The 11,825-nt window shown below is 42.5% G+C and overlaps 1 protein-coding gene across 2 annotated transcripts in view; it reads right to left on the bottom strand.

The window, feature by feature from the left end:
• The window catches only part of LOC308581869 (uncharacterized protein), a 23,565-nt gene extending 11,740 nt beyond the window's left edge, over positions 1–11,825 (bottom strand). For both annotated transcript variants that reach the window (XM_081184645.1, XM_081184646.1), the window contains exons 1-6: positions 7,312–11,825; positions 5,656–5,985; positions 5,359–5,443; positions 3,561–3,673; positions 2,445–2,488; positions 105–245 (exon numbers count right to left, since the gene is read on the bottom strand). In XM_081184645.1, the coding sequence (XP_081040771.1) occupies positions 105–245; positions 2,445–2,488; positions 3,561–3,673; positions 5,359–5,443; positions 5,656–5,985; positions 7,312–7,495 (897 nt within the window). In that variant the 5' untranslated portion in view covers positions 7,496–11,825. The remainder of the gene's footprint in view (positions 1–104; positions 246–2,444; positions 2,489–3,560; positions 3,674–5,358; positions 5,444–5,655; positions 5,986–7,311) is intronic.

The following is an 11,825-nucleotide window of genomic DNA, read 5'->3' as shown; positions in this document are numbered from 1 at the left end:
CTGTAGGTAAGAGCCCTGCTGAATGAGACCGAAGGCCCATACTGGCGCAAACAGATGGCAGTGGCTAATAAAGATGCTGGTTACAGCATTCATTTTCTTCCTACCTTTTCCTGGGAGTGAATCTCTTCATAGTCATTTTCAGGAAGGACCTTAACAATCCTGTAGAGTCCCGTCTCATTATGGTCTGGGGGCTGGTCAGAAATGGTGTTCTCATTCTGAGTATCTTCAGTATTGTGGGTAGGCATCTGTGAGAGGGGAAGTAAACACAGTTTTGAAAACAAGTCACAGAAGGGGAGCTTTGTACTCATCTGACATGACCCTAACTTGGTACTCAGTAAGATTTCTGCCAGCCAGCCAAATTGCAAACATGCCACCAAGAACGAACTTTTCAAGAATGTTAGAACCCAATGCTAAGATACTTTCAAGAATGTATAATCTGCTGTTGAAATGGAATACTGAGGAAGAAACGGTAAAATCTGCAATGATAAAATGGGCACAAGATATAGGATATAATATTATGTTTGCTGACTGGGAAAAGTTGTGGACCACCAGGATTAAATTCACGGCATGCAATGCCCTAAGAGAGAATATTATGAAAATGATGTACAGGTGGTACATGACTCCAGTCAAGCTTGCAAAAATATACCACTTGCCCGATAACAAATGTTGGAAATGTAAAGAAATTGAAGGTACATTTTTTCACCTTTGGTGGACGTGCCCAACGATCAAGGCTTTCTGGGAAATGATATATAACGAACTGAAAAAGGTATTTAAATATACTTTCCCGAAGAAACCAGAGGCCTTTCTCCTAGGCATAGTTGGCCAATCGGTGTTAAAGAAGGATAGAACTTTCTTTATGTATACTACAGCAGCAGCAAGAATTCTCATCGCAAAGCATTGGAAGACACAAGACCTACCCACCTTGGAAGAATGGCAGATGCAACTAATAGACTATATGGAGATGGTGGAAATGACTGGCAGAATCTGAGACCAGGGAGAAGAGTTGGTGGAAGAAGATTGGAGGAAATTTAAAACTTATTTGCATAAATATTGTAAAATTTTTGAATGCTGATGACATTGAAATGAATTGCAGGGGTTCTAGCAACAAGGTAAAATGTAAGATTGGACTAATAATAGATAAACTAATAGGACATGAACTTGCTGAACCAATTTCTAAAAGGGATACAAAAATGGGAGACGTGAGGAAGTCAGGAAAATAAGTTAACTAAACATGAGAAATTAAGAAAGAGGGAATTTTTGTTTTCTTTTATATGTTTTTTTTCTTTTTCTTTTTTGTGTTTAATGTCTGTATTTTTGTATTTTGTAATTTTGTATCTTTTTCGGTTTTGTATTTTTCTAAACTTTTCTATTGTTAAAACCTAATAAAATATTATAAAAAACAAACAAACAAACTTTTCAAGAATGAGGCCTAATGTATGCTGAAATCTTGGCTATATTAGCAGATGCACTGTTGCTGGTGGTCAAGGAAAAAGAGGTATATAAAGGAGAATTCCTGAGTGCCAGCAGAGAGTTAAAAATCACAAAATATGCAGCATGGAAATATAAATGGTTAGACCTTTAAAATATGCCCTTGTGAGTTCCCTCTTCCCCCAAGATAGGAAAAGACCACATGTTTGGTAAGTTAAACATTTGCTTACTTACAAACTGTTCAAAGGTCTGATTCATGTGCCTCCCCATACAGCGTTCAGAAAAGGTTGTGCAGGCTAAATTTAGTTTAGTTCCAAAGTGGTGAAAGTTATCAGGAATGGCTGATGAGAGCCATGAGGTTGGAGCTGGAGCAACCAGTTTGGAACCTCTTCACAAGTTGAGCTTCTCAGGTAGACCGGGGAGGGAACTCCCAAGGTGAGGGGAAGTGGACTTGGCTAAGGCTGGCAGGACAGCTTACTTACTCTATGACAGAGCTTTCAAAACTTTTCATGTTGGTGACACACTTTTTAGACATGTATCATTTTGCAACACAGTAATTCAGTTTCACTAGCAAACTGGAGGTTAGACTCAGCCCTTTCTAGCCCTGGGAGGAGCACAGGGAGTATTCGCGTGATACACTGCAGCCGACGCAACACAGGCTGGAAAACTCTGCTCTATGCTATTAACCCCTTCATGTATTAAGTAGACTTAAGCATGTTTGGTATATGAGGCTGGTTAACCCACAGCTGTGATACCACATTGTGGTATTTTAAGACTGACTTTCACCACATCTGAAGATCTTCCTCATTGCTCCTCAGTACTACTATTCCACTTCTCAGAAATAAGAATTTTAGACTGTTCTGGTGCTACTTATTGTGATTGCATTAATGTGCCTTGTATATTGCGGCAAACCACTTTCATGTATTTTTCACGACATAGTGGTATATAAATATTTATTTTATAAATAATATTAATAAAAAATCTTATCATGGAGTGATGTGAGATTTTTGCCTTACCCTTTCTGGTAGACTTAGCTCCTCTTTTCTCTGAAAATGTGATTCTGAAATGGATGCATCAATTGGAAATCAGGTAGGTCAAACTAAGCAACTGCAACAACAGGTTAGGTGGTAAGAAAAATCTGCTTGACTGAAATTCCGCACTGGAATTACACCTACTGGAGATTATACTGAATATTTATTCTGTGCTTTTATTTTATGAACCTCCCTGAGAGCTTTCGATGAAGGGTGGTATATAAATAATAAACAAACAGACAAATAATCCTAGGCCTATGTACTCAGAAGCAAGTCCCGTTGAGTTCAGTGGGCTTATTCCAAGGTAAGTGCACCTAGATTTGCAGCCCTACGACCACAAAGCCTGAAATATTGCTAATCACTACTGCCAGCCATGTGGCTTCTCAGTTTGCTCCCTGTCACTCAGGCCCCTCTTAAGATTCCAAGAAGCTTGGGCCTTAATATTTGTCTGAGTCTCTCCCTTCTTCATATTGCACCCTCTCAATCGGTTGTATCTAAGCTAGTTCTAAAGACTCCATCAGTACAAGTATTTATCTTTGTGCAACAGAACATTCTCCCACTGCACATGCCCTATCTGTTCTGGGGCTTCCCTCCACTCTTCCAGAACAGATTTTGGGGCAGCAAGGGGGACCAGTGGTGGAAGAGGAGTCCCATGTCACCAGCATGAAAATTTAGTTGAATACCTCCCACTGTTATGTGGTTTCCCCCACCCCCAGTTGGAGGCTCTGTAGACTGATGCATGTTTACTTGGAAGCAGGTTCTACTGTGTCCAATGAAGCTTACTCCTAAGTACCATATTTTTCCATCTATAAGACGCCCCCTATTTTTGGGGACTCAAATTTAAGAAAATGGGGGGGGAGATCTATCTGTGTTTAAGACACCCCCAAATTTTGGACATTATTTTTGAGGTGAAAACCCTAGTCTTATACACAGAAAAATACAGTATGTGTGCAGAGGATTGTTGCCTCTTAGTTTTACAAACAGGTGACATTCAGAGGTGAATTGTTTAACAGAGCTCTTGTGTTAGGTTTATGCGGAATAAAATTCAAGTAGAAAGGAAGCGTCCTCAGGAATAAACAAAGAATACAGCATCGCTCTGACCTGTTTTCGTCTTCCTTGACATCACAAGCAGCACCACAGTTGCAAGTAAGACAAGAATAAATAGTGGAATGATACTATATATCAAAATGTAGAGCTTTGATTCTGGGGGGGTCCTGGCAAAAGAAAAAATAATAGAATATCAAATGTCACATATTTCCATTAGCCATTTCAACAATGGCCATTTCATTTAAAAAATACATACTTCTTACATAATATGCAACTTTGTTCCACTTGTTTATTTTATTGATTCTTGGGAGTCAGTCTCACTGAACTCAATCCAACCTTAGTCAGACATGCACAGGGTTGTGCTGTCAATCTCTGATTCCTCCTCCCTCCCCAAAAATGATACATAGGGAAGGGATTTTCTTTTGCAAGAATCCAAGCAGATATTTTGATGTGATTGAAACGCCTTCAAAATTACCATCGTCATCCGGACTGGCCCAGATTGTCATGTTGACCCAGGATGAAAAGAGAAGATGATATGGATAATGTGCACAGAGGTCTGCACTGCTCTTTTTCAGAGATGTTAAAATGGGAGCAAACCCCCCAAAAGTCAATCAGATTGGAGAGTGTAACATTATATACATGATTCCCCAACAGATACAGCTTGTTTTAGTCATGTACCTTATGATGTACGGTAATTTGTTACTGATCATCATTATCATTAACAGCAATACTGTAATTAATTTATGAATTGCTTCTGTTGTAATTAATGGCCTTGGAAAAGGGTTTGTGGTGGGTGGCTCCCACCCGTTCAACGTCACAGCAATTGATGATAAGTCGGAAAGTTTTGGAAACAAATTTCTAGCTTACCAAACCTTTTGTATTGATTGTAATGATTTACATTTTTTTATGTGGGCTCTTGGGTTATAGACATACAAGTAAAGGTAAAGGGACCCCTGACGATTAGGTCCAGTCGTGACCGATTCTGGGGTTGCGGCGCTCATCTCGCTTTATTGGCCGAGGGAGCCAGCGTACAGCTTCCGGTTCATGTGGCCAGCATGACTAAGCTGCTTCTGGCGAACCAGATTAGCAAACGGAAACACCGTTTACCTTCCCACCAGAGCAGTACCTATTTATCTACTTGCACTTTGACATGCTTTTGAACTGCTAGGTTGGCAGGAGCAGGGACCAAGCAACGGGAGCTCACCCCGTCGCGGGGATTCGAACCGCCGACCTTCTGATCAGCAAGTCCTAGGCTCTGTGGTTTAACCCACAGCGCCACCCGCATCCCTTTTAGACATACACATACTTGTGCCTTTTGTTGTTGTTGCTCAGTCATAATTCTTGCAAACATAACCCCCGCAAGAGCAGATACTGAAGGGACTGTCAAGAGACACCAGATCATGCAGATTAAGCATTGCCAGTCCCAGTTTCTAAGTTCCTTCAGTGGGCTGCAAAAATGCTCTACTCCATCAGTCTGCAAGTCATAGAAGTAGAAGTGTTCCCAACCCTACAAGCATGGAATAGTAAAAACCAAAGCCAATTTCTGTTCAAACAACAGCACGGGGCAGCAACATGAAAATCAAACAGTTGTAGCAATTTCCTCAGACCTGGGATTCTCAAAAGTGCCCAGTACCACAGGTTCCTCTGTGGGAAACATCTGCTGTCCATTACATCAGTATAAATACCATATTTTGGACAGATATTCACAGGCATCTATTCCCCAGTTAATCTGGGAGAGATTAGCTGCAGGGTTCTTATATTTCAGTGGTCAGCGACAAAAGGGGGAGATTAAAAGTGGGTCCTACATAGAAAGCCCTTCACATGGTTATAGAAAAGGAACTCAAATACTCACTCTGTAGGATCTGGGCTGTGGGTAGACTTTACTACAGAGGTGATAAATTCCAGTGTTTCTGTAGTTGATAACTTTCCTTCTGGATCTGAGGGGGGGGGGCAAAGGGCAAAAAAACAAAAAAGAATCAGCAAAAATTGTGGTCATAGTTCCTCTGCTGTATCAACAGCATTCTGTATTTTACTGCATGAAGAGAAGGATTTCATCTATTCATTGATGTTCTGGAGAGGTTTTCTTTCTCCATTTCCTCATTCCTGCATTTCTGTCATTACAAACAAGGAGAGGAGGAGAAGCATTTACCTGGAGTAACTGTCACGTTCACCCTGTGTCTGATATTGGGCAAGAAACGCTCTATAACACACTGATAAACACCGGAATCATCCAGATTCAAATTGTCCATGGTCACTTGAAAGTAGTGCTCTTTCTTATTCTCTCTGAGGGAGAATCTGCCCATGTTAACTTTTCCATCTGATGATATTAAACTTTCGCATGAAGACAAAAATATGCCTTCTTTTGTTTTGCACCAACTCTTAGTGTTATCTTCAAAGGTGTGTTGATAATGGCAGCACAAAGAGAGAGATTTCCCTTCAAATCCATGCACTTCAACTGGACCGGTCAGTGGCGATGTCTCTGGGGGAAAGAAAGAGAATCCTTCATTGGAGTCAATCAGGTTGACACCATGTTGCTGCTGTTGTCAGGCTACAGGGAATCCAATCCCCCTCCCTCATGGCTGGCAGCCAGAAATGGGGAAAACAAGAAGTTCTTACCAAGGTATTTTATTCAATATTCACAGAGAGAGATATGCATAATGCTGCCTCTTGGATAATGGTGTTGCTCTGAGTAAAGTCCCACCACTCCATCTCTCCTATTATACGTCATCAGCTGATCTGTGCTTTCTGCCTCTGAGCTTTCTGTTCTACTCTCAGTGCCTGCCTGGACCTGGGAGAGGGGGGGGGGTCTGGCATGCTTTCCAAAGACACTGAGTCTGTCAGCTGTCTCTCCCCTGGTGATGCTTCCTCCCCCTCCTGCTCCTCTCCCAATATTTCCCAGCTTCTCCCCTCTGCAGCCTCTGAACTATAACCTTCTGCAAACCACTGTTCTAAATCTATACTGTCTCCCTCTTCTCTGGGAAGTGCAGGAGGAGGGGACAGTCTCCACCATTCCTCCTCAGTCCAGTCCTTGACAGGTGTGCAGCACTGCAGTCAAGCCAGGCCATTTATTACAAGACAACTCTTTCCACGTCTCTGCAACAAGCATTCACAAAATTGTTCTCCCCATAGCCTCTGTGAGAGGCTCTGGCCCTGCTTTTCCTGTGAATGGCCTTTGCACCAAGCGCCTTTGGGCAAACCAGCTTGTGGATATTAGTAGGAGGGTACCAAAGTATCTGCATTAAAACGCAAAGGCTGTTCAGGCTGCATCATTTAGGACAGAAGTTCTCGTTTCGGGCATTATTGTATTATTGGATAGTCTCTTTACTGTGTGTGTGTGTGTGTGTGTGTGTGTGTGTGAGAGAGAGAGAGAGAGAGAGAGAGAGAGAGAGAGAGAGAGATACACAGACACACAATTTGCGACCATAGATATTTACCAGCATATTTTCTCACCTTGTGGAAATTTCAGAATTGTCATAGTTTAATGTTGGTTATGAAGTTTGGAAATGTTTGTCTTGTAATGCGCAACTGTATTCTGAGGTGAGCTTCTTTGCCCCTAAGCATGGCACCAAACAGTTTTTCGAATTCACCGGGAAAAACAAGGAATTTTTGAAAATGGGCATGCCAACCAATTCAGCAACTTGTGCCAGCAGCCAACCACAAATCAGGGCATCATGTCATATGGTCATATGCTTACATATACGCAGTAAGATTCCAAAGTAGTTATTTGGGTATATGCACATGCAAAAGATTGCTATGCCAGTTTGCAACAGAAATAGCATGTTTGCAACAGAAATAGCATGTTTACCTTTTGCTTTCCACCCTTTGTCTCTCGAGTCTTCTGTCTCTGGACTTTCAGTAGTGACATCCCATGCATTTTGGCAGACTTCCTCCTTATGGTTCAAGATCTGTGGCCTTGACGTAGCATTTTTCTCTTCTTTACCTGAAATTAGCACCCAGCCCAGGAAAGACAACACCCTCAACGGTCTCATGATTCTGCTTCTATTCTCTGCTGAAGTTGGAGGGAGGTAAAGGGTAGCCAATCTCTCCCAGAGGCCTCAAGATACTCTCACAAGTTTCTGGCAGGAAAGAGAATCTTCAAAGCTCACTGGCGATAACTTAACCCCCGCCCCTGAAAGCGGAAGTGCTCAGCCTTCTTCAGAAATAGGGGGAAAAGGACAGATTCTGTTCTGCAATCCTTAGTATGCAAGCAGCTGTGGTTAGTGTATTCTCCCCCCCCCCCACACCCCTTATATTAAGAAACACACATGCTAGCTGAGGAGAATAATGTAAATGCATTTCAGTGGACCGGAATTACTTTAACCAATACTATGACCTAGTGTAGTTACAACTGGGCTGTGATAAGCAAGACAAGATGCACAGTATTTTCCCATAAGAACATGAAAACAGCCCTACTGAATCAGAAGGCCAGTGGCCCATCTGGTCTTAGAATTGTAGAGTTGGAAGGGATCCTGAGGATCATCTAGTCCAACTCCGTGCAAGGCAGGAATATGCAGCTGCCCCATACGGGGATTGAACTTGCAACCGTGGCGTTATCAGCGCTGCACTCTAACCAACTGAGCTAGTCAGGTCCAACATCCTGTCCTCACAGTGGACAGTTGGATGCAGTAGCTGAAGTTCTCTCATGGTGGTGTCACCTCATTAGAGAGCTTTCTGCTCCCCGTTCCCCCACCATCATACGGTTTAATTCCCTGTGATACACAAAGAGACGGTGTGGTTACAAGTGAGTTGTGTGGCAGGAAGTGTGGGAGCTGAAGCTCTCTTCCGGTTGTGTCTCCTATGCATCCAGATAATTGGAAAAAGCCGAAACAGGAAGAAGGGCGTTTTCAAGCTGGTCGGAAGCAGGAAGTACCTATAAATAAGATATCTGCAGCACAGCAACAGAAGAGAAAATAGAAGAAAACAAAGCTATTTCCCACCATTTGCTAATGAAAAAGTTCTGCATACGCCAAGATTATGCGGCAGCAGGGCTGCAGTTTTAAAGCAACGATAAAGCACCCAGGTCAAAAATATGTAGGATGCGTTTCAGATGTTTGTGAGAGAGAAATCACTTCTGGGACCACCAATGAACTTAATATATAACTGAAGGGAGGCCAGACTTGACGGTATTGAGCAGCACAAAATTATTATCCCGTTAACGAAGAACGGCAGACCATGAAAAAGATACTGGAAACTGCAGCTTAGTTGACAAAGCGTGTGTGGAAAATGACCTATGTGAATGACCTATGTAGGGAGAGATGTGGAGATGAGGACTATAGAAAATGCTAGAATATGCAGGATATTGGCCAACAAAAGCCCCACTAAGCATCCTCTTTTCTCAGAAACTGGAAGAAATAATAATAATAATAATAATAATAATAATAATAATAATAATAATAATAATAATAATACCCAACCATCTGGCTGGGTTTCCCCACTTGCAGTTTTGCCTCAGCCATGAGGACTAGGAGCTTAACTTATCCAAAATAGAAATGATGAGTTTTCAAGCACTATCAGAGACATCAATTTTCTACATTCCCTCGTTACATTGTGAAAATGGTATACTTGGAAATTACTCTGTCAGCACACAGCAAGGTGCTCGTGTAGTTCCAACAGGGAGTCAGAATGCTCAATTGTGCTTTGCCATTCATATTTATAGAGGGAGCAAGGTCTGGTTGTTCAGTTATTGCTAATTCTTCTTCTATATCTAAGAAGGGGGCTAAAAATAATTGATGAATAGTGTCAACTGTTGCGGGTGAGCTGTTTGCACTTTCCAAAATGGCAGCTGTATTTCGCACAGGAACTGAGGTAATTGATGGTGATGAGCTCTTGAGCAATAAGATGAAATTTCTCCTCGCATAGTCCTGTGGAAACTCATGGCCATGAGGAGGTCAAGTCATTGAGAAACTGGAAATGGAGGATAAGTGTTCCATAGTTCATACACCTGAATGCCTTGGGGGCGTTTTCAGGGCATAAAACTGTGATCTACTTGCAAGAAGATTCCTCAGGCCTGCCCATCCATGCCTTGAAAGCTGGCCTGCCCAAGTCTTCTTCTTTACAGAGCTACAAAGATAGAGGTAAACATTCCGTTTAAACACTGTCTTCGGCTCCAGTGTTGGACCATTTCGATCGGATACTCCCTGCTGATGTGGATAGATTCCTCTGAGCTGCCAGGCCCACCACTTGCCCCCTTGACCCGTGCCCGTCTTGGCTGATTAGGGCGTGCCCAGACGTCACGCGGATCCCCCTGGTTGAAATTATCAATTTGTCCCTTGGCTCGGGGACATTCCTAGGGGAGCTGAAGGAAGCAGTGGTGTGTCCGCTCTTAAAGAAAACTTCATTAGATCCTCTTGTTGTAGTGAAGTTGGGAAATCTTGGTATGTCAAGCACTGGTTCACGCAGGAGTGAGGCATTGTGGGAGAGATAAGATTGTGGCCTTATGGGGAATGGGTGCTTGGTCTCTTTAAAAGTAAAACTCTCTGTCTCTAGAAGTGTGAGTCAATTACTGGTGCATCTTGACTCTAGGCAGGATGTTATCTGATTTGCTGCAGACCCCGGCACAGCTGGGGCCTGAGTGTAGATAGGGTTGTAAAAAGGCACAGGAGGCTATCAAGTAATTTACAACTTGGGAGCCTGGTACGGTAAGAGAGGCCTGGGAACGGAGGAAGAGCCTTTTGATCTTAAGGTCTCTGAATCTAAACAAAGTTCAGCTGTGCTGGTCTCCTGACAATCAGGAGTATCCGCCCTCCCTTCCCCACAGGTGGGCGGGTATACAGCCATTGGTACAGCCATTGGTAAATTGGCAATTAACTTGAAGAAATGATTGGTCCCTAACCTGTCCTCCACATGGGTTTTCAAGGATAAAGGATTTAGGAATTCAGATGCAAAGGGCAGAACATCTTGCCTTGGTACTTCACCTGGGGGCGTTTGACCAGTGAAAGGACTCTGCTGTGTCAACTCTGCTGTGTTTTGAACTATTGTTGCTGTGTGAGTATGGTTTTAGCTAGTCATACTTTACAATGTTTTTATTTTTTGTTTGTAACCTTCTAAGAGATGTGCAACTTTTCGAGTGGCCTTTTCAATAAATGTGGAAAAGGACTTTTTGTATTTTGTACTCTGTGCCTTTGCTCGGGGAAGCTAAACTAGTGCTTACCGTTTGGACACCTACCTGTTGAATTTCTGTCTGCGTCACGGTAAAGTGACTCAGGGCTGAGCAAATCCAGTAAATATTGAAGGGGGGTTCCCCTCCTTGAACCCCATTCGAGGGTGGTCCAGGAAAGGAGGTGGTGGCAGCTTTACCGTTTGGCTTGTGATTTGCAACAACTAGCGATTTCTCCCCCTTCCTGGCCAAGTCCTGCCAGCGTCTAGGAGGAATGGTGTGTGTGTGTGTGTGTAGTCCCGCTTACTACACTTGTCCTTTCTTGAGTTAAATAAAATGTTTTGCGTAAAATAAAATAAAAAACCTTAAGTCTGGAGGAGGAGGCCAGAAGTCCCTCAGTGTCGGTAATGTGCTGGTGAGGAAGGGCTAAGAGTAGGGAGTTTACTTCTCTGAGGCCCAGAGACAAGGAAACATGTACCAATCCATTGTTCAGGTTATGGAGCCATGTGGTTTGGATTTATAGGAGTCTGCACTGGTTTTTGACCCTGCTCTATTAGCAGTGTTATGTTTAGATATATTTATTGTTGCCATACAACAATACAAAAAATCACTGCGGGACCTAAAGGTCTTTTGCATTGTTTCAGGGAATAGTACAACCCTGTAAAAGGTTCAGAGCCATCTTGAGCACAACGTGTAAATGATTTTTAAAATAGACACCCCATAGGGACATTATTCCTTGCAATTGAGAACTGTGAGTATTTGGAAATAAAGCTCAGAAGAAGAAAAATGTAATGTACTGAAGTACTGGTGTCAGTTTGCAGCTTTGTTATTGTTCAATTTGAAGGAAGGAGACACTGAAAAGAAAATTGGTTGACCAAGAGATGGCAATATGACGTTCATGAGTATGAAGTCCAACTCTTTTGGTGTGTTTTTTTAAAAGGAACTTTGTTGACATTTGCCTTCACTGCAAATGATGATAAATGTTGGGTTCAAAGTAAACAAATCAAGACCAAATTCCCATGGAGACTGCAACATCCTTCAGGGACTCGGTGCTGATCTGAAACTTGTGAAAGTGTTTTAAAGGGTAAGGTGCAGAGGGTCTTGCTTTGCATCAGTTTGTAGAGGTCAACAAATTGTAATTTGTTGTATTGGTCACAGGTAATTTGCCAGAAAACATCCCCGCTTCCCTAGTTTCCAATAAAATTTTCAAAAAGTGGCACTTG

Source organism: Podarcis bocagei, assembly GCF_964188305.1.
Source record: "Podarcis bocagei genome assembly, chromosome: 2".
Taxonomy (NCBI): Eukaryota; Metazoa; Chordata; class Lepidosauria; order Squamata; family Lacertidae; genus Podarcis; species Podarcis bocagei.
The sequence above is the reverse complement of the archived record's forward strand: the minus strand, read 5'-3'. Positions and strand labels throughout refer to the sequence as shown.